The sequence below is a fragment of the Garra rufa genome, chromosome 25 (assembly GCF_049309525.1).
Source record: "Garra rufa chromosome 25, GarRuf1.0, whole genome shotgun sequence".
Classification (NCBI taxonomy): Eukaryota; Metazoa; Chordata; class Actinopteri; order Cypriniformes; family Cyprinidae; genus Garra; species Garra rufa.
The window spans coordinates 29173029-29197440 of NC_133385.1; the positions used below are offsets into that span (position 1 = coordinate 29173029).

General features: G+C 33.2%; 1 protein-coding gene across 1 annotated transcript; it reads right to left on the reverse strand.

Moving 5' to 3' along the window:
• Positions 1-379: 379 nt before the first annotated feature.
• Positions 380-21864, reverse strand: LOC141301654 (testin-like). The gene is made up of 7 exons (XM_073831850.1): positions 21725-21864; positions 18702-18787; positions 11967-12552; positions 9719-10123; positions 6813-7028; positions 6439-6597; positions 380-957 (listed from the first exon to the last, which is right to left on the reverse strand). Exons 1-7 carry the CDS (start codon positions 21749-21751, stop codon positions 763-765), a joined length of 1674 nt encoding a protein of 557 aa, XP_073687951.1. The 5' UTR covers positions 21752-21864; the 3' UTR covers positions 380-762.
• Between the last annotated feature and the right edge of the window lie 2548 nt (positions 21865-24412).

The window sequence follows — 24412 nt, forward strand, 5'->3', positions numbered from 1 at the left end:
AAGGAAAGAATTCCCTTTTGGAAAACTCCACCCTAGAGTGGCGTGAGGTGAGGGGAGGTGAAACAGCCGAGCCCCTGCGACCGTGGACGGTTACGATGGGAGGAAATGACGCCATAGTCTTAAATTCGCCGCCATTATAGACAATGGAACCGGGCTTCCTTGAATTGTACCCAGTTTCCACAGCTAAGTGTACGACAACACTCGGAGGGCTAACTTTTCCCTAAAAATGTGGCCTAGATTGGAATTTTCAATGGTGTGAAACGGTCAAGACATTAACATGAGCGTAACACCAGTCTCTTGAGATCCCAAACTTGTACGTCACAATAACAATGAATATTTGGATACATAGTAGAAGTGGAAACATGAGGGGAAAAGTCTATTCATATTACTGCAAAACATTTATTGGATTACAAAGTGAAAGCTATGGGGAAAAAATAAAGTGCAATTTTAGACATGAGAAATGAGAGTAAAATCGATTTTTTCAGTAGCCAAAGAACAAAAGCCGTCATTGCTTCTGTTTATTAATACTAAATTATTAATAATAAAGACAATCATATTGACAAAACTTGGTAACATGGGTCACCAGTATCTGCTCCACCGTATTGCTTATTGTTTCCCAAATATCATACAAAACTGACTTGGAATAACATGAAAATTAAGACTGGTCAAACAAATACATTAATTTCTCAATAAAATGATGGAAATATATTTATGTGTACTGCATTAGGCAATAGGTCAAAAAAGTAATTCCTAGATACTCCTTCAGGAGGCCATGATTTTCTTCTTGCACTCCATGGAGCACAACAGCATGCCCTGCATGGCCATGAAGCGCTGACCCATAAGGCACTTGGAGCAACAGGAGCACTGAAAGCACTGGGGTTCGGCGTGCCAATGGTGTTCTCCATACGACACACGCTGAGCTTCAGGCTCGATGGGGTTTTGACAGGCCGCACAAGCCTGTGAACACAAAGCGACAGAAACAAAATGACAGGAAGTAGTGTAACAAATCTATTTGTTTTAAATAACACTTGAGGCTCTCTCCTAAAAGACTTTAGTTGAATAGAAATCAAGGTTTTTGAGGAAAACATTCCAGGATTTCTCTCTATATAGTGGCCTTCATTGGGGATCAATGGGTTGAAGGTCCGCATTGCCCTTTGTTTCAAAAGGGTTCTACAAGATACCAGATGAGGAATAAGTGTCTTATCTAGTGAAACGATTGGTCATTTTCTAAAAAAAAAAAAAAATGCAAATGTATATACTTTTTTAACCCACAAAACCTTAGCTTGCACTAGCTCTGCAATGCATGTCTACGACTTGTGTACTTCATTCAAAAAGGTAGGGTTGAATGAAAAACTCATTTTCTCCTTCAACTTCAAATCGTCCAACATCGTTGTTTTACCTTTTTTGTAAAGGGTGTTTGACTTTCTTTGCGAATACTGGGTCGGTACTTCCATCTACATGACACGTAACCTTTCCAATGTGACTATGTAATGGGTGAAGTCGAGCTAGTGCAAGACGAGCATTTATGGGTTTTTTTTTTGGAAAATGACAGATCGTTTTGCTAGATAGGACTCTTTTTCCTCGGCTGGGATCATGTAGAGCCCTATGAAGCTGCATTGAAACTGCAATTTTGATCCCGATTTAAGTCTACTACAGTGGTGTGAAAAAGTGTTGGCCCCCTTCCTGATTTTGTATTTTTTTGCATGTTCGTCACACGTTAATGTTTCAGATCATCAAACACATTTAAATATTATTCAAAGATAACACAAGTATACACAACATAGTTTTTAAATGAAGTTTTTTTATTATGAAGGGAAAACAAAATCCAAACCCACATGGCCTTGTTAGAAAAAGTGTTTGCCCCCTAAACTTAATAACTAGTTGGGCCACCCTTAGCAGCAACAACTGCAATCAGGCGTTTGCGACAACTTGCAGTGAGTCTGTTACAGTGCTGTGCAGGAATTTTGGCCCACTCATCTTGGCAGAATTGTTGTAATTCAGCCACACTGGAAAGTTTTCGAGCATGAACCACCTTTTTAAGGTCATGCCACAGGATCTCAATAGGATTCAGGTCAGGACTTTGACTAGGCCACTCCAAAGTCTTCATTTTGTTTTTCTTCAGCCATTCAGAGGTGGATTTGCTGGTGTGTTTTGGATCATTGTCCTGCTGCAGAACCCAAGTTCGCTTCAGCTTGAGGTCACAAACAGATGGCCGGACATTGTCCTTCAGGATTTTTTGGTAGACAGCAGAATTCATGGTTCCATTTATCACAGCAAGTCTTCCAGGTCCAGAAGCAGCAAAACAGCCCCAGACCATCACACTACCACCACCATATTTTACTGTTGGTATGATGTTCTTTTCTGAAATGCTGTGTTACTTTTATGCCAGATGTAATGGGACACACACCTTCCAAAAACTTTTGTCTCATCAGTCCACAGAGAATTTTCCCAAAAGTCTTGGGGATCATCAAGATGTGTTCTGGCAAAACCGAGATGAGCCTTTATGTTCTTTTTGCTCAGCAGCAGTTTTCGTCTTGGAACTCTGCCATGCAGGCCATTTTTGCCCAGTCTCTTTCTTATGGTGGAGTCATGAACACTGACCTTAACTGAGGCAAGAGAGGCCTGCAGTTCTTTAGATGTTGTTGTGGGGTCTTTTGTGACCTCTTGGATGAGTCGTCGCTGCGCTCTTGTGGTAATTTTGGTCGGCCGACCACTTCTGGGAAGGTTCACCACTGTTCCATGTTTTTGCCATTTGTGGATAATGGCTTTTTAGAAATGGCTTTATAACCTTTTCCAGACTGATAGATCTCAATTACTTTCTTTCTCATTTGTTCCTGAATTTCTTTGGATCTCAACATGATGTGTAGCTTTTGAGGATCTTTTTGTCGACTTCACTTTGTCAGGCAGGTCCTATTTAAGTGGTTCCTTGATTGCAAACAGGTGTGGCAGTAATGAGGCCTGGGTGTGGCTAGAGAAACTGAACTTAGGTGTGATAAACCACAGTTATGTTTTAACAGGGGGGAGGGGCAAACACTTTTTCACACAGGGCCATGTGAGTTTGGATTTTTTTTATTTTCATAAAAAAAAAAAACCTTCATTCAAAAATTGCATGTTGTGTTTACTTGTGTCATCTTTGATTAATATTTAAATTAGTTTGATGATCTGAAACATTAAAGTGTGACAAACATGCAAAAAAAATAAAAAATCAGGAAGGGGGCCAACACTTTTTCACACCACTGTATATGAAGAAAAATCCTGAAATGTTTTCCTCAATAACTTTAATTTCCATTCGACTGAAGATAGAAAGAACATCTTGGATGACATGGGGTTGAGTAAATTATCAGGAAATTTTAATACTGGGTTAAAGAATTAGTTTACTCCAGAGTGTGTGTGTGTGTGTGTCAATAATTGTTCCAAATATTATATTAATATAAAGTGTATAATAAAATATTTGAAAAACCTGCTTTATTTGAATGTCTGAACTCTCCTTCCTAAGCAGATGTCTAACAGATGAGTCATAAGAGCTGTGTGTCATAGGACAGGCAGGCACTGAGAGAGATCGGTGGTGTCTGATATCACACGACTCCATTAAGCGCACATCCAGCCTCCCTGTCCTCTGATTATCATGTCACTGGCACTTCCTTAATCTCCTTCACCTGCTCCTGAACCAATATGGCTGACAAACACATGCCGAGCCTGTTAGTTTTAATAGCCCAGGCTTAGCAGGAATTCACTTCCATTTATGCATGACATGATTGATACTTGGACAATGTGAGGAGTTTGAATGCTTGAATTGTTTGAAGTGGATATGAAAATGGATATGAAATGTGTCGTAATGTGCGGCGGCTTGTTGCAGGTGCTGATAGAGTAATCCTAAAATGTCTTAATGCACCTGGGAATTACAAGAAATATATAATATTTGCAATCAAAATATTTGAGTACACAGCAGGATGAGAATCTAAATGGGGATGCATATCAAAAATCATGGTTACAATAGTTTCCCATTAATTTTAGGGAAGAATATTCAAATAAATCTGAAAGATACTCCTGAAAGTAGTTGTGCAAACAAAACAAAAAAACATATTTCTTTATTGATTCTCGTAATTATGAATTTAGAAATACTCCTAATGTGAATATTATGTGAAATTATGATGCTACTTCTTATATTAATTTTCATAATTATGAATGTGTATCAAACACAACTTTTGCATATTGACCCTATTTCTCATAAAGCAAATATAACATGTAATTATGATATTACTTCTTGTATTAATGACTTTATATCTCATGATTATTTCATATTTTTAACTTTTTTATTTCTCATGATCTGACTTTGTATCATAATTTTACTTTAATTCTCCTAATACTGAATTTAGAAATTCTCATAATGCGAATATTACCTGTAATTATGATGTTACTTCTTGTATTAATGACTATATCTCTTGATTATTTTATATTTATAACTTTATTTCTGACAATATGACTTTATATCTCATCATTTTGACTTTAATTCTCGTAATTATGAATTTATATTACAATGCAACTTTTGCAAAATGACCCTATTTCTTATAATGCAAATATTACCTTTAATAATGATGTTACTTCTTGTATTAATGAATTTATATTTCATGATAATTTCATATTTTTAACTTAATTTCTCACAATCTGACTTTATATGATAATTTTGGATATTATTTCTTATAATTATGAAATTCTTATAATGCGAATATTACATAATTATGACGTTACTTCTTGCATTAATGACTTTATATTTATAACTTCATATTTCACAATGACTTTATATCATAATTTTGACTTTAATTCTTGCAATTATACATTTATACCACAAATGAACTTTTGCATACTGACCCTATTTCTTATGATGCAAATGTTAGTTGTAATTATGTTACTTATTGTGTTAATGACTTTATATCTCATGATTTTTCATATTTTAAACTTTATTTCTCACAATCTGACTTTGTATGATAATTTAAAATTTAATTCTCGTAATTATGGATTTCGAAATTTAAAATTCTTATAATGTGATTACATGTACTTATGATGTTACTTCTTGTATTAAAGAGTTTACATCTCATGATTATATCATATTTATAACTTTATTTCTCACAATATGACTGTAAATTATAATTCTGACTTTAATTCTCGTATTTATAAATTTATATTATATGTATGTGTAATTATGATGTTACTTTGTGTATTAATGACTTTATATCTTATGATTGTCATATTTATAACTTTATTTCTCACAATACAACGCTATAGCATAATTTTGACTTTAATTCTTGTAATTATGAATTTATAAATAGAAAATTATTAAATTTTGAATATTATTTGTAAATATGTTACTTCTTGTATTAATGACTTCATATCTCATGATTATTTCATATTTACAACTTTATTTCTCACAATATGACTTTATATCATAATTTTGACTTAATTTGCGTAATTATGAAATTAGATATTTTATAATGTGAATATTTTGTATAATTATGATGTTACTTCTTCTATTAGTGACTTTATATCTCATGATTATTTCATATTTTCACTTTATTTCTCATAATATGACTTCATACCTCAAAATGTTGTCTTTAATTCTCATAATTATAAATCACAATGCAACTTTTGCATACTGACTTCACTTCTTGTATTTATGTTATATATCTAATTTCTATTACATTATTTTTCACAATACGACTTAATAAAAACAAAAAAACACATTTCTTATATTATTTCTCATAATCTAAATATTTCATGTAATTATATATTTCTTCAGGCATTTATTTTATTTCAGGTATTTTACTTTATTTATATGATAACTCTTAATATGACTTTATATCTCATAATTATGACTTTATTTCTTGTATTTATGACTTGATATTTCTTTACATCTGGACCAAAAAACAGTCTTAAATAGCACAGATATATTTGAAGCAATAGCCAAAATACATTGTATGGGTCAAAATTATTGTTTTTTTTTTTATGCCAAAAATCATTAGGATATTAAGTAAAGACCATGTTCCATGAAGATATTTTGTAAATTTCCTACTGTAAATATATCAAAACTTAATTTTTGATTAGTAATATGCATTGCTAAGAACTTTAAAGTTAAAAAAATATAGTCCTATCCTAACAAACCATACATCAATGGAAAGCTTATTTATTCAGCTTTCAGAAGATGTATACATCTTTAAAAACCTTTATGACTGGTTTTGTGGTCCAGGGTCACATATGTTCTTGTATTTGTCATTATATATCAAATTTGTATACTCTTATTTCTCACAATATGTCTTTTTTTCAAATAAGAAGCTAAAACCCTTCAGTTAAATGGCTCTGGCCTAAATAAATCACATAGTCACTGTCATGTGTGTATTGAATGGAACAGAGAGACAGAGAAAGCAAGGAATTTCTCCTCTTTACCATAGCATGGTTCTTCATGTAGCAAGGTTTGCAAATAGGCTTCTCGTTCTCCATGACGTAGGTCTCTCCAGCCAGCACACAGTCACAGTCAAAACAGCAGAAGTGCTTCAGGTGCCAATTGTGGCCCTCAGCCTGGGTGTACTCATTACTGAAGATGAGCTGGAGACCACACACACACTTCCCAATGAGTATTGTGCTTTGAACCATATGGTATGTTTAAAACAATTTAACAACATTCGACAAAACTGCATTCATTATTTTACTAAGATTGTTGAGATTTTAACACAAAACACATGGTGAGGTCTAAACATCTGCGATGACATTCAAATGAATTTAAACATGGAAATAATCAAAGTTTAAGAGTTTAAACTCACCTCATCGCAACCTGCACATCGAGGCTTTTCGCTGTCTCCGTAATGGCGGCCACAGTACAGCTGACCCTTCTTCCAGAAATAGATCATGTCCACCAGTAGCTCGCTGCAGGTACAGCACACAAAGCACCCCGGGTGCCAGAGTTTATCGTAGCCTGCCCGCTCGGCGTACACCGCTGGCTCACCCTTCTTCATGGGCAGCTGGCAGCGGTGACATGACTGTGGGCAGAGATCCGGTGATGAGTTCAGCTTGGCAGAAACATCAATGAAACATGAAAGGGGGAAAAGCACTGTGGGGGCAGGGCTGGGTTTAATGAACAAGACCAGAGACCGTTTACTTTAGTAATTCATCAGCCCAGGTGGAGTACAAGTCAGCAAACATGAAAAGGAAATAACAGAAAAAAAAAAGTCCTGTAAAGTTTAAGGAATACACCCAAGATTCTAATTTCTGACTTAATATCTTACGATATAAATTTATCTCATAATAATTGCATAATTTCTCAGATGTATGTTATTTATCTGAATATGACTTTATATCTCATAATTACAACTTTATTTTTTGCATTTATGACATTATGTATCAATGCAACTTTTGCATAATGACTTTACTTCTCATATTTATGGCTCATAATTATGACTTTTCATTTATGATTTTTTTATCTCATATTTATAATTTTAGTTCTCACAATGACTTTATATTTCATAATTATGACTTCTTGTATTTAAGACTTTATATTTCATAATTACCACATATTTCTCATATTTATACCTATATTTCACACAATATGACTTTATATCTCATAGTTATGACGTCTTGTATTTATGACTTTATATCTCATAATTATGACTTTGCTTCTCATATTTATAACTTAATTTCCCACAATATGACTTTATATCTCATAATTATGACTTTTTGTATTTCTGACCTTACATCTCAATTACCACTTTATTTCTCATAGTTATGACCTCTTGTATTTATGACTTAATATCTCATAATTCTGATTTGTTTCTCATATTTATAACTTTATTTTCCACAATATGACTTTATATCTCATAATTATGACTTTGTATTCTGACTTTATATCTCACAATTACCATTATATTTATCATATTTATACTTTTATTTCTCACAATGACTTTATATCTCATAGTTATGACCTCTTATATTTATGACTTTATATCTTATAATTACCACATATTTCTCATATTTATACCTATATTTTGCACAATGTGACTTTATATCTCATAATTATGACCTCTTATATTTATGACTTTATATCTTATAATTACCACATATTTCTCATATTTATACCTATATTTTGCACAATATGACTTTATATCTCATAAATATGACTTTACTTCTGGTATTTATTACTTTAAATCTCATAATTACCACATATTTCTCATATTTATACCTATATTTCAAACAATATGATTTTATATCTCAGAAATATGACTTTACTTCTTATATTTATTACTTTAAATCTCATAACTACCACATTTTTCTCATATTTATACCTATATTTCACACAATATGACTTTATATCTCACAATTATGACTTTAATTTCTGTATTTATGACTTTAAATCTCATAATTATCACTTTTCTCATATTTATAACTTTATTTCTCACCATATGACTTTATATCTCATAATTATTACTTTATATTTCAATTTCCACTTTATTTCATATTTATAACCTAATTTCTCACAATATGACTTTATATCTCCTAATCATGACTTCGTTTCTGATATTTATGACTTTAAATCTCAACACAACTTGGACAATGTCTTCTCATACTTCTCAACTTTATTTCTAACAACATGATTTTATATCTCATAATTATGACTTCTTGTAAGACTTTCTATCTCTTACTTATTTCTCATATTCATAACTTTATTCCTCACAATATGGCTTTATATCTTGTAATTATGACCTGTCGTATTTATGACATTTTCATCAATCCAATTATTTAATGTAATTTTGACTATTTATCGCATTTATGTCTTTTCATACCATAATGCAACTATTCTGCATAACTGATTTTTGGTATTTATGACTATATATCTTACAATAATTTTTTTCCATGCAATTAAAACTATTTCTCATATACATGACTTTGTTTGCAATAACCTGTTATTGGAATATATGATTGGAAAGCTCCAGCAGATAGTAAGATTTTCACTAAAAAACAATTTTGGTTTGATCATCTGAAAGTTGTTGTTTGACTACAGAAGACGCATTTATTGTGCTTTTCGGAGCTTGACAAATGTAATTGCCATGGCATGTGATTGCAAAGAGCTAGTAAACACGGTTTCAATACACCTTTTGTCTTCCAGGGAAAAAGACTGGACAGGTTTGGAACAACATGGGGGTAAGTAAATAATGACCCAATGTTCATTTTTAAAAAAAGGCAAAAACATCAGGTTGATGGCATACATATGTTTCCATCGTGAGATTTCAGATGCTTACAATAGATTTCGGAAAAATCCACCCAAGCTCGAACATAACCACAGGGACTAAGTGTGGAAATTTATGAAGATCTCTGGAAGAACATAACGTTCATTCCAACTGCCTGACTAACACAGGCTTGGCAGAATCTGAACTGCTCTTATGTTAATCAAGTGAATCCAGAGATAAGCACTGGAGAACATTTCGACTCCCGTAGCGCACATGTGGTAGAAATAAATACTGCTGCTCAACAGCTCCAAAGGGGATTTTTCAATAATACTTGGTGACATTTAAACGCCTATAAATTAGACTGAGAGTCATTTAGATATAAAGGGATAATGAGAACAAAAAGGTTACAAAAGCTATTTGTATGTAATAGTAAAACCTATCCTTGACAATCATCATTCACAAATGGAGTTGCATTTAACAAAACACATATGTAGGAATGGCATACTTACGTAGTTACCAAGAGGTCCAGCAGGTGAAGTCCCAGAAGCCCCTGGGGCACCAACTTTTCCCATTGTGGCAATAGCGTCACCTTTGTCTCCTGGCGCCCCTGTTGTTCCAGCACCAGGCTTCCCTGCAGGCCCGAGGCCTTGAGGCCCCTTTTCCCCAGCCATACCTGCCTGTTGTCCCATGTCTTCGGGCAAGGTGATGTCGCCTATGCCCAACGCCTCGTCCTTGTACTTGCGAACATACTGTTGCATTTGCTTAACCTCATTGGGCGAGAGTTCGTGGCAGCGCTCGGGGTCTTGGTCGTGGTCGGGAAGCTGCTTGGCCATCTGTTTCTTACGGTAATCGGCTCCCGCCGTACCAGCAATGGGCCGCCGCTCTGGAGGCAGAAGCTCCATGTATCGCAGAGCCTGACAAAACATAAGTGATTTTAGAGCCCATTTAAAAAGATAGTTCATCCAAAATGGAAAATTCTATCATTAATTACTCAACCTCATTTTTGGGTGAACTATCCCTTTAAATTCTGTAATATGATGCATTTTTGAGCAAATGAGAAAATTAAAAAATAAAGGAATTAGAGTGACATGACATTTAGTAAATAAAAGTATTCCTTTCATATTTCTAAGAGAAACTGTATAATGATTTTATGATAACTGAATTAATAAATGTGTAATTAATACCAAAAAGCTTTATTTAAAATATATAATTACAATTTTTTGTGAATAAAAATACGTTCATTATTTCTTTCTAAAGAATAACATTTCTATTGAAAAAAGCTTAAAGATGCAGAAATGCAGAAAATTTATATTTTTCCAAGTAGTTTTTAATTAATCAATAACTTTTAACATAACTACTGATATTGTAAGCTCTTGTTTCTCATTTTAAGTATGACCTAAATTAATAAATGCTATTTTTTTCTATTACTCAGCAATCACACGCTCTCTCTTTCGGCATGCTCCCTTTTTTTTTTAATCAGGGGTTGCCGTAGCAGAGTGATCCACACAGCCGATCTGGCACATGTTTTACGCCGGATACTACTTAGCAATCACACTATTGGGACTTGTAACCCAAAGGTTGCAGGTTCGAGTCTCAGGTCCGGCAGGGATTGTAGGTGGGGGGAGTGAATGTACAGCACTCTCTCCACCCTCAATACCACGACTGAGGTGAGTCCCTTGAGCAAGGCACCGATCCCCCAACTGCTCCCCGGGCGCCGCAGCAATGGCTGCCCACTGCTCCGGGTGTGTGTTCACGGTGTGTGTGTGCTCACTACTGTGTGTGTGCACTTGGATGGGTTAAATGCAGAGCACAAATTCCTTGTATGGGTTACCATACTTGGCCTCACTCACCCCCTTTCCTTTCCTTTCCTTTCCTATTTCTTTTAAAAAGGAGTTTCAAAAAATAAAGTGGAGAACAGTGACCTCTAGTGGATCCAACTATCACAGTACAATTGAAAACTTCAAACTCAAGCATACACTACCAGTCAAAGGTTTTTGAACAGTTACGATTTTTTATGTTTTATAAAGAAGTCTCTTCTGCTCACCAAGGCTGCATTTATTTGATCCAAAGTACAGCAAAGCAGAAAAATTCTGAAATATTTTTACTATTTAAAATAACAGTTTTTGATTTGAATATATTATATTTTAAAATGGAATTTATTCCTTTGATTTCAAAGCTGAATTTTTAGCATCATTACTCTAGTCACATAATCCTTTAAAAATCATTCTAATATTCTGATTTGCTGCTCAAAAACATTTATTATTATTATTGTTATTATTATGTTGAAAATAGCTGTAAAATAATGAAAATAGACTTTTTTCAGGTTTCTTTGATGAATAAAAAGCTCAGAAGAACAGCATTTATCTGAAATAAAAATATTTGTAACATTATAAATGTTTTTATCATCACTTTTCATCAATTTAAAGCAGCCTTGCTAAAAAAAAAAGCTATAATGGCAAGGCATATTAGAATGATTTCTGAAGGATTATGTGACACTGAAGACTGGAGTAATAATGCTGAAAATTCAGATTTGATCACAAGAATAAATTATATTTTAAAATATATTTGAATAGAAAGCAGTTATTTTAAATAGTAAAAATATTCCACAATATTACTGCTGTATTTTGGATCAAATAAATGCAGACATCTTTAAAAAAAACATTAAAAAAAACTTTTGACTTTTGGTAGTGTAAATTCCAAAATAAATCAAATTAAAATGTATTTTAAATATATAATATAATATTTAATATAATATACCAAGCTTTGGTTGATCCCAGGTGGAGCCCATTCATAGGTAACAGACTTAACCACATTTGTTTTGGCATGAACTGGGGTAGGACTTGGAACAACAGTAGTGGCAGCAACAGAGCCTTTAGTTGGGATGGCAGCAGACGAAACCACACTATGGCCTGGCCCTGATGCAGCAGTGCGGCCTGCTCCTGGGACAGCAGTTGAGCCTGCTCCTGGGACAGCAGTGGAGCCTGCTCCTGGGACAGCAGTAGGGCCTGATGCAGAGGCAACATGGGAGTGAATTCCAGCCCCTGGAGCCGCAGTGGCAGCAGCAGGTGGGGAATAAGGAGACTGGCCGCTGGGAGTGAAGGTCTGGCTGGATCCAGGGATAAAGCTGCCAGCAGGAACAGGACTAGCAGTGCTAACGGTGGCAGTTGGAATGCAGATGACGACTTGGTTGCCTTTGTAAGACGGGATGCCATCTCTCTTCAGCTTAGCTATGAGACCTGTATACTTGGTGTCTTCAAAAAGCTTTCCCACTTTCTTATTCTCCTCAGTCTCAAGCTGCACGTCATGGTCCTCAAGACCGCATTTGCAGTTTCGACAAATCTTTCTGTTGAAGGAGATAATATATGGGTAAATTTTCACATTAAACCATACACTACCATTCAAAAATGTGTGGTCATGTAGATTTCTGTAAAGAAATTAATAGTTTTATTTAGCAAGGACTTAAATTGATCAAAAGTGACACTAAAGACAGAAGGGATTTCTATTTCAAATAAATGCTGTTGTTTCTATTTATCAAAAAGTCCTGAAAGTTACAGTTTCTGCAAAAAATACTGTATTAGGCAGCACATACAGGTGCTGGTCATATAATCAGAATATCTTCAAAAAGTTGATTTATTTCACCAATTCCATTCAAGAAGTGAAACTTGTGTAATGTATACATTCATTCCACACAGACTGATATATTTCAAGTTAGGGCTGGGCGATTAATCGAAAAGTAATCGAAATCGACATTCAGAACCTATAATCGATCAAATTTTTCCAGGTCAATTATTTCAATTACTTTCCCTTTAAAAACATTACTGCGTGTGGAGTCAGGTGACCCCGCTCCGTTACGTTACGTTATTCCTCCGACATGTCGATGGAGAGCTTAAGCAGTATTTATACAGTAAAAAGTATTTACAGGATATACAAGAGTAATTTTATTTAGAAGAGATACTGCTTATTTTCTACTTTTAATATTTATTATTATTTTATAAATAATTTATTTTGTTTCCAAAAGTGCAAGTTATTTATTTTCACTAATTTAAGAAAAATGTGACTTTTTGTTTTAAGCAATGTGTGCTTTAATTTCAGTTGTTCAACACTGATGTTCAATAAATAATCATAGATAGTAGATAGTGTGTGCACCCTTCATTCGAAAATCTCTCACTTGTAATATGTGCGCATATTTACTGTACAAAACTTGTCAGTGAACTATGAGGGCAAAAAAATAAATATTATTGAAATATAATTAAATATAATTTTATTAATGAATAAAATAATCGTTCATTAATCGTAATCGGGTTAAAATGTTCAATTAATCGAGATTTTGATTTTAGGCCAAATCGCCCAGCCCTATTTCAAGTGTTTATTTCTTTTAATTTTGATGATTATAACTGACAACTAATGAAAACCCCAAATTCAGTATCTCAGAAAATTAGAATATTACTTAAGACCAATACAAAGAAAGGATTTTTAGAAATCTTGGCCAACTGAAAAGTATGAACATGAAAAATATGAGCATGTACAGCACTCAATACTTAGTTGGGGCTCCTTTTGCCTGAATTACTGCAGCAATGCGGCGTGGCATGGAGTCGATCAGTCTGTGGCACTGCTCAGGTCTTATGAGAGCCCAACTTGCTCTGATAGTGGCCTTCAGCTCTTCTGCATTGTTGGGTCTGGCATATCGCATCTTCCTCTTCACAATACCCCATAGATTTTCTATGGAGTTAAGGTCAAGCGAGTTTGCTGGCCAACTAAGAACAGGGATACCATGGTCCTCAAACCAGGTACTGGTAGCTTTGGCACTGTGTGCAGGTGCCAAGTCCTGTTGGAAAATGAAATCTACATCTCTATAAAGTGCTCTAAAACGTCCTGGTATACAGCTGCGTTGACCTTGGACCTCAGAAAACACAGTGGACCAACATCAGCAGATGACATGGCACCCCAAACCATCAGTGACTGTGGAAACTTTACACTGGACCTCAAGCAACGTGGATCCTGTGCCTCTCCTCTCTTCCTCCAGACTCTGGGACCCTGATTTCCAAAGGAAATGCAAAATTTACTTTCATCAGAGAACATAACTTTGGACCACTCAGCAGCAGCCCAGTCCTTTTTGTCTTTAGCCCAGGCGAGACGCTTCTGACCCTGTCTGTTGTTCAAGAGTGGCTTGACACAAGGAATGCGACAGCTGAAACCCATGTCTTGCATACGTCTGTGCGTAGTGGTTCTTGAAGCACTGACTCCAGCTGCAGTCCACTCTTTGTGAATCTCCCCCACATTTTTGGGGTTTGTTTCACAAATCTCTCCAGGGTGCAGCTATCCCTATTTCTTGTACACTTTTTTTCTACCACATCTTTTCCTTCCCTTCGCCTCTCTATTAATGTGCTTGGACACAGAGCTCTGTGAACAGCCAGCCTCTTTTGCAATGACCTTTTGTGTCTTGCCCTCCTTGTGCAAGGTGTCAATGGTCGTCTTTTGGACAACTGTCAAATCAGCAGTCTTCCCCATGATTGTGTAGCCTACAGAACTAGACTGAGAGACCATTTAAAGGCCTTTTTGCAGGAGTTTTGAGTTATTTAGCTGATTAGAGTGTGGCACCAGGTGTCTTCAGTACTGAACCTTTTCAAAATATTCTAATTTTTAAGATACTGAATTGGGGTTTTTATTAGTTGTCAGTTATAATCATCAAAATTAAAAGAAATAAACACTTGAAATATATCAGTCTGTGTGGAATGAATATATACATTATACAAGTTTCCCTTCTTGAATGAAATTAGTGAAATAAATCAACTTTTTGAAGATATTCTAATTATATGACCAGAACCTGTATGTTTTCGACATTTAAAATAATGTCACAATATTAACGTTTTTACGGTTGTTTCTGATCAAAACTGCAGCATTGGTGAGCATGAGACCGATCCCAAGCTTTTGAACTGTAGTGTATGAAGAACCAAACCGAACAGCAGCAAAAAAAAGGCTTGTTAACTTATTTATTGTATTTTAAAGGCTCAAGTGATTAACAGAGAATGAAAGAAGTATGTTTTAACTGTAGGATAAGATGTCTTTCTAAGTTATGTCTGTTTTGTTTAGGTAAGTCTGATAACATGAGTTTGGATCGCTGTGCACATCAAGTTAAGGCATGTACAGATATTCTGTAATTACTTGGAAAAAGAGTGGTGTCGGCTACATACTGAAACCCTTTTGGCATGATTTTATGAGCTTTTCTACAACAGAAAATAAAATCCCATACTAAACAAATTTGTTTTGTTGTTTATCTGCAAATTCACTTTAAGGTTTACATGGGACATCAAATAAAAAACTCAAAAATGAATAAAAGGTAGAGTCTGTTGACAATTTAAATGAAATAATACATGCTTTCTGGTTACACTGTTGCTGTCATTGTCAACGCAGGGACAGAAAAAGGTAATAAAGACTAAATTATTACTTTTTGGTGCAAGAAACCTTGACTGACGTTATAAGGGAAGAAAATAAAATGCTATAAAAAGAGAATGTGGCCCCTTTAACGACACTTTGGGCTGTTTAACATATCAATGAGAGCCAAGGAGTAAGAATGATGGTATTTGGGAAATGTTACGACATAAATCGTAGCCACAAATCCAAAGAGGCTTTATTCTCACCCAAAAGAAATGTTTCAGCATGTCAGCATCAAAGCACAGATGTTTTATCCAAAGTGATTTACAAAAGAATGACTTTGAATTAAAGATGAAGGACAGTAAGTGAGTCTAAGCCTGTTTTGGTAACTTCACAACTTGTTGGAAACCTTTTAAAACTTCTTTCAGCCACGAAAAAAAAAAAAAAAGGTAATTATTATTTTACTAATAATACCGATTATTTCTCACAATTCTGCATTAACAACTCACAGTTTTGACATTTTTTTTTCTCTAAATTCTCATTCTTACATGTCAGAATTTGGACTTTTTTGCTCTCAATTCCATTTTTTCACAGTTTTAAACAATAAACAAAGGTTATCACAATTTTTTTTATCTCATAATTCTGACTTTTTTTTTTTCTTACATTTTTGTTTGCATCTCAGATATTTTTCTCGGAATTCTTAGTTTACATCTCGCAATTTGGACTTTTTTGCTCGCAATTCCTTTTTTGTCACAGATTTTAAAAAATAAATAAAGGTAAAAGACTTTATCTCATAATTCTGACATTTTTTCTCAAACTTCTGTGTTCTCAACACAAATCCCAAGAGTTTTGACCTTTTTTTCTATGAATTCTCAGTTTACATTTTGCAATTTTGGACTCTTTTTTCGCTTAAAATTCTGTTAACTGCAACTTTTTATCTCATCATTTTTGACCTTTTTCTCTATATTCTCAGTTTACATCTCGCAATTTGGACTTTTTTGTTCGCATTTCCATTTTCATCATACATTAAAAAAATAAATAAAGGAAACTGCAACTTTTTATCTCATAATTAGAACAATTTTGACTTTTTGCTGTTTCTGCCACAGATTTTAAAAAATTAAGGTAATTCTGATTTTTTATCTAATAATTCTGACTCTTTTTTTTCACAATTCTGTGTTTACATCTCTCAGTTTTGACCTTTTTCTCTGAATTCTCAGTTTACATCTCGCAATTTAGACTTTTTTGCTCGCAATTCCATTTTTGCCACAGATAAAAAAAAAGGTAATTGCGACATTTTATCTCATAATTCTGACTTTTTTCTCACAATTTTAACCTTTTTTCTATGAGTTCTCAGTTTACATCTTGCAATTTGGACATTTTTTGCCTGTAATTTGTTTTTTTGCCACAGATTTAAAAAATAAATAAAGGTAATTGCATCTTTTTATCTCATAATTCTGACTTTTTCCTCACAATTCTGTGTTTACATCTCACAGTTTGGACCTTTTTCTCTGAATTCTCAGTTTACATCTTACAATTTGGACTAATTTGCTTGAAATTCTGTTTCTGCCACAGATAAAAAAACAAAGGTAATTGCGACTTTTTAATCTCATAATTCTGACTTTTTTCTTACAATTCTGTTTACATCTCACAGTTTTGACCTTTTTTCTATGAATTCTCAATTTACATCTCGCAATTTGGACTTTTTTTGCTCGCAATTCCGTTTTTGCCACAGATTTAAAAATAAATAAATAAAGGTAATTGCATCTTTTTATCTCGCAATTCTGACTTTTTTCTCACAATTCTGTGTTCACATCTCACAGTTTTGACCTTTTTCTCTGAATTCTCAGTTTACATCTTGCAATTTGGACTTCTTTGCTTGAAATTCTGTGTCTGCCACGGATAAAAAAAAAAAAAAGATAATTGCGACTTTTTAACTCATAATTCTGACTTTTTTCCTCACAATTTTAATCTTTTTTCTATGAGTTCTCAGTTTACAATTTGCAATTTGGACTTTTGTTTTTTTTTTGCCACAGATTTAAAAAAATAAATAAAGGTTACTGCGTCTTTTTAATCTCATAATTCTGACTTTTTTCCTCACAATTCTGTTTACTTCTCACAGTTTTGACTTTTTTCTTTGAATTCTCAGTTTACATCTCGCAATTTGTTCTTCTTTGCTTGAGTTTCTATTTCTGCCACAGAAAAAAAAATAAAAGGTAACTGCGACTTGTTATCTCAGAATTCTGACTTTTTTTCTTACAATTGCGTTTACATCTCACAATTTTGACCTTTTTCTATGAATTCTCAATTTACATCTAGCAATTTGGACTTTTTTTTGCTCGCAATTCGGTTTTGCCACAGATTAAAAAAATAAATAAAGATAATTGCGTCTTTTTAACTTGTAATTCTGACTTTTTCCTCACAATTCTGTGTTTACATCTCACAGTTTTGACCTTTTTCTCTGAATTCTCAGTTTATATCTCACAATTTTGACTTTTTTCTTACAATTCCAGTTTTGCCATAGATTACTTTAAGTAATTGCGACTTTTCGTCTCATAAATCTGACTTTTTTTTCCATAATTGTAGGTTTATGCGACTCAAAATTGGCTAGTGTGAGAAAAAAAGTTGCAATTACCTTTTTTTAATATATATTTTTATTTTTATTAGAAATCCCACTATTTTTGTTCAGCCACTGGACGACTAGTTGCCCTTTCCTGAAACAAACAAAGATGAAGTCTCTGGCTCTGCATCCAGTGACCTGTATCCACATTGACGTCTTTTCATTCAAAGAATTCCTAAAACCCCACGGGAGCGACTAGGAATGGCAAGCACTACTGCTGTAGTGATAGAGCTCTGGCACAGGAATCTTGGCACCTGTGGCTCTCGCTTCAGGAAAACCAGCAGAGTGCAACTAATGGCCAGAACTCACGCAGCGTGACAACTTGTCGCATTTGCCAAATAGATACGGTGATGCATGTCGCTGTGTTTGTCAAGATGGTGATGGATAAAAACAGAGAAGTCAAATCAATGATGGCCCAAGATGATCAGACATGTTTCGAAATGTAAACCGCATGCATGAACGATAACATTGCACAAATACATAGAAAGGAAGCAAGTACAAACCGCCAGAAGTGAAGCTCAAAGCCTTCACACTTGTCCTTGCATTTCAGACAGGCAGCTCCAGCTCCAATCTCATGGCCCAGGGTTATCTGACAAAACAGGAGACAGAATGATTTCTGAAGGATCATGTGACACCTGAAGACTGGAGTAATGATGCTGAAAATAAATAATAAATAACATTTCTTATTGTAATTATATTTCACAATATTAACTTTTTACTGTATTTTTGCTTTGTCTTGATGAGCATGTAAGACTTCTTTCAAAAGCATTTCATTTTCTAACAATAAATATTACATTAAAATAAAAGGCATTTTTTTAAACAAGTTGCTAGAAATTGCATTTCTCTGTGGTCTGTTTTTCATAAGACAAGCAGACAAGATTCATAAAAAGGCTGATGTCATAAGAATTCTCCTGTTACATGAAGTGCCTCTTAAACTTCATCGAACTTACTATTTAGGTAAAAAAAAAAAAACACAGACTTTACTTTAAAATGTTTGAAGCAGGACATAATTTACATAATTAAAGGAAAGAGAAAAACGCCTCTCAAACTACCCCTCTATTTCTACAAGAGATTTCATGTGCAATATATATTTGAGAAACATCTGACCTCAGTCTACTTTACCAGATATTCTAATACTTATTTTATAATACTCATTCCTGTCTTAGCAGTTCTCAATAGTAAACCCCCTCAGCTGGAAGACAGCCTTATAAGGCCAAGTATTTATCAAGATGGAGAACGCCTGGAGGGCTCTGCACATCTCCTGTGTTAAAGAAGAATATTTCTCTGCTTAAAAATCCAGATCTGAGGAGTTACTGTTTAACAGCAATACAATGAGGCCCACTGTGGGATTTTGGTCCATAAACCTGTAACTAATATTTATACTGTACCTACACTAGCTCCTGAGAACACAGTGCAAATCTCGAATAATGCTTTTAAAAACACACATTTGACAGAGAGAATTATGCAGCATTCACAAAGATTTAGCACATGAAAAAAATATTGCATCTGTTAAAGATGCTTCAGACATTACAAATGTTAATGTTTCTCATTCATTATTCAACTCTTAAAATCTCACTACACTACCAGTCAAAAGTTTTTGAACAATGAGATTTTGTATTGTTTTTTTTTTTAATTAGTCTCTTCTGCTTACCAAGCCTGCATTTATTTGATTCAAAGTACAGCAAAAACTGTACAATTTTGAAATATTGTTACTATTTTAAATAACTGCTTTTTATTTAAATATATTTTAAAATGTGATTTATTCCTGTGATCAAAGCTAAATCATTTTCAGCATCATTACTCCAGTCTTTAGTGTCACATGATCCTTCAGAAACTAAGTAAAAAATTTTCAGGATTCTTTGATAAATAGAAAGATCCAAAGATCAGCATTTATCTAAAATGAAACGATTTTGTAACATTATACACTATACCATTCAAAAGCTTAGAGTCAGTATATATACTTTATTTATTTATTTTTGGGAAAGAAATTAAAGAAATTAATACTTTTATTTAGCAAGGATACTTTAAATTGATAATAAAGACATTTATAATATTACAAAAGATTTCTATTTCAGATCAATAGTGTTCTTATGAACTTTCTATTTATCAAAGAAACCTGAAAAAAAATTCTACTCAGCTGTTTACATAATAATAATAAAAATAAAAGTTTTTTTGAGCAGCAAATCTGAATATTAGAATGATTTCTGAAGGATCATGTGACTGGAGTAATGATGCTACAAATTCTGATTTGAAAACACAGGAATAAATTACATTTTAAAATATTTTCAAATAGAAAACAGTTATTTTAAATAGTAAAAATATTTCAAAATTATACTGTTTTTGCAGTACTTTGAATCAAATAAATGCAGGCTTGGCAAGCAGAAGAACATTAAAAATCTTACTGTTCAAAAACTTTTGACTAGGAGTGTACATTCATTTATGCAATTTTATGCACATGTGGAAAGTTATACAAAATGTCATATGCATTTCTTTTAAAGGGATATTGTTTGAAAAGAGAAATGCAATGAAAATGAATGCTGACTGCAACTTTCTAACCTCAGAAAGGATGCAAAATTACAGTAAATGTATACCATCTATAATACTTGTACATTATATTTAAGTATTCTGCCATGCAGTATACTTTGTGTGAGACATAATTTTTAATAATATGTTATTAATTCATTGAAACTCTAGTAAAAAGCTAACTTTTATGAGTAGATAATTGAATCTGTGAATTGAACTTGAGAACAGCATAAAATCTGTGAACGAATCATTCATTGGTTTGTAAATCAGATTCAACAAATTTTAAGTAAAAAATGACTTCGATTTCATTCAGTCCATTCATCACACACAATCATATTAACTACTTTTATGGTAAGTTTACACAGTTTTTTAAAGCTTGCCATCTTCAATTTTCATTGTCTAGGAAGAAATTTCTTTTAAATGTCTTTCTTATCTTTCTTACAGAGGCTTGGACCGACACAAGGGCTGTAAAGTAGAGGAACTTCACATCACCTCTTTTTGCAAAAACCCACTTCTTTCTTTAACTTACATGTACTGTATGTCTAAACATATTTTACTGCCACTAAACCTCAAATGTACCATTACAACTTGGCTTGTGGGTGAATTGCTGCAATATGTGATGAAAGAAACCCACTTGCTGCAGGGACAACCATGTAAAAGAAGTGAAGCTATGGAATAAAATATATTCATAACAACGTCCAGCCATTTTAGAGTTTGGAAGAAAAGAAGAAAATCTATAGGCTCTATTAACTAAGCCATGAAATTCAATTCATGTTTACATCAAATGCCAGGATCTTCTTTTATCTTTTACTTCCTTTTAATGACCACTTCCTATTTCTCACTAAACGTAACCAAGTTTTTTACTCATTCAGCCTCGAATGTGATAGTCGTAATGCCAAAATGTTTCGCCATGTATAACAATGGCAGTGGCTTTACCTTGAAGGGCGTTGCCGAATGTTTCTGAAACTAAAATTTTGGACCGTGACCAGTTCAATAAGCGTACCTTCTTAACTTCTTTCTCGATCTCCATTCTTGTCGAGCTTGTTTAGGACTGATAACCAGCGCTGACTCTATTCCCACCGGCAACTTTCCCTGACGGGCCACTTTTGTTGAACGGGACAGACTCCAACCTCTGTCCCTCTGGCTCACACTCACTCAAGCTGAAAGACTTCCGCTCGTTGTCAATGTGCGCTGCTCAGCCAATAGGAGCAGAGATGTAGATGCGAACGACCAATCAGAGCCATGGATGAGACGTCTCAGTTACAAAGTGAAACGATCGCAGACACATGGGAGAGATGGAGAATATGAGCCATGACTAGAACAATAGTGTTCACTGGCTACTTTAACGTGGATTAAAATTCATTTTTTAAAGACATTTGTTTAATATAATTCTGTAAGATATGTATTAATAATTTGAATACTTAATAATTACCATTTGAATATCGTTAATACAAGTCAAATATATTTGATTATTAAATTATTAACTAAGATTAAATAAGTTATAAGTTATTTGTGTAAGTTGCATGAAACATACATACTGGTGGTAAATATATCTTCACAAACACAACAATATAAATAGAATTATTCATTTATAATTAATTTAATAATTCAAAAATGTAATAATGTATTCATACACACACACACACACACACACACACACACACACACACACACACAAACCACAAAAATATAAATATAATTAAAATTTATAGTAATAATAATTTATAGTAATTCAATCCTTTATTTATATATACATATTTTATATATATACATACATTTTATTCATTTATATATTTATATATAGGCACACACACCATAATTTTTTTTATATAATCATTCTTTATAGTAATTCAATCTTTTTTATGTAAAAATAATTATATAATTATAATTTTTATGTATTTAATAATTATATATATATATATATATATATATATATTTAATAATTTTATAAAAATTTTATAATTAAAAAAGTATTCAATATATGTATATATATATATATATATATATATATATATATATATATATATATATATATAAAATCTATTGTATATGCAATCTATTATATATAATCAATTAAATATAAACAAATTTATATATATATATATATTACATATACATATATTTAATATGTAAACATAACATATTTTTCTTTTTCTTATCTCATAAAATATCTAATATTGTAATTTAAATCCTTAATATTATTATCTTATTGGAAAATTTTCATTTAAAATATTTCCTTTTACATCATATCATTTGTTTTTGGTTCATAATTGTGTCTGTGTGTGTCTGTGAAAATTGTTCAATAAGATAATATTATTTATAATAATAAATAATTAAATTATTAACTAAATGTTACCATGGTTATTTTATTTTTATTTTTCACTCAAAGGATTAGGTTATTAATATAATTTGTAATAACATAAACATGCAATAATATAATAGAAAAATGTAAAATTGTTACTTGTGGGGCCTCAGAAATGTGTATATACAGTATATTAATTTATTTAACATGCTATTTTTTCTGTTTAACATAAAAGCACACATCATAACAGGTCAGAGCAAGTCACTGTAAATGCATATTATGGGATGGAGGGAAGGAAACAGCAGTACTCTGACAGAAACTGATGCGCTGGCCTCACAGAGGAAGCTGCGGCTTATTCAATATTTGTGTTGGTTATGGAAAGGGTGTGGTGATGTAAGACTTTCAGTTCTAACATCATAAATTCTGCTTTTCTGCCTCTCTTTTAGAGGTTTATTAAAGATTTGTGCCAACTTGTCTTCACTAAGCCAGCTTGAAATCCTTGCTTTACTTCTTTTGTTCAGCAGATGTGGACATGAAGCACAAACAGCTTGATTCACTGTCATGACTAACTATATTGTCAACTAGCTATAATGTCACTGTTGTCTGAATATAATCAGTAACTTGGTGAGTTTCCTGTCTTATCTTGGGTGTAATTATAGCTCACTCACTCAAACAATAGTCACATCACACAATCATTTCCTTATTTAGCTCTGTTTCATCTTTTAGATTACAAAAGTGTCTTTCAGTACTTTACTACAACAACATATTGTTCACAAATAGTGTATGGAGTAAATTGCATCATGATCCCTAAAAATTAAAAGATGAAATAACAGCTGCATTGTTCTCATCCATTGGACTCGCTGGTGCTGTTACACAAGGTTGTGAGAACCGAAGCAGCAGGTCTATCTGAGCTGATTTAATGTCAACATAATGTCAAAACTATCCTTGATACAAGTATTTCCTGCTGTTCTCTTCAACAGAACAACATCTTGTTTTCATCTATTTTCATAGTTTTCTAATAAGCATTCTACCTGCTGATTCAAATATAAAGGGTTTTGACTAACAGTCCCATGACTAGCTGTGGCTCAAATAGTAGTGTGGTGTGAAAGGATGAGTTTGTTTACATGTGCGGGTATGTGATGCTTTATTATAAATTAGGTGTGACTTTCCTGTGAGATTTTGACTTAGTATGAGCTTGCGCAGATGAGAAAGCTGCAGAAGTGAATGATTACCATGCTTTGGTCATCATAACCTGTATAGTACTATGTTCAAGTTTGTGCATGAATAATATCATTGACACTGTTCTGTCCATCAACAGTGTAAATGATATTATTCATGCACATTCATGTTCATATTTTATTATAATAGTTTATTATATATATATATATA

Bases quoted from the DNA above. Each gene is read 5' to 3' on its own strand.
- LOC141301654 (XM_073831850.1), bottom strand. From the start codon at position 21,751: ATGGAGATCGAGAAAGAAGTTAAGAAG. The intron at 18,788-21,724 runs GTACGCTTATTG...CTGTTTTGTCAG, and splicing joins TCGAGAAAGAAGTTAAGAAG to ATAACCCTGGGCCATGAGAT. The intron at 10,124-11,966 runs GTATATTATATT...ATGTTTTGTCAG, and splicing joins CTGGGATCAACCAAAGCTTG to GCTCTGCGATACATGGAGCT.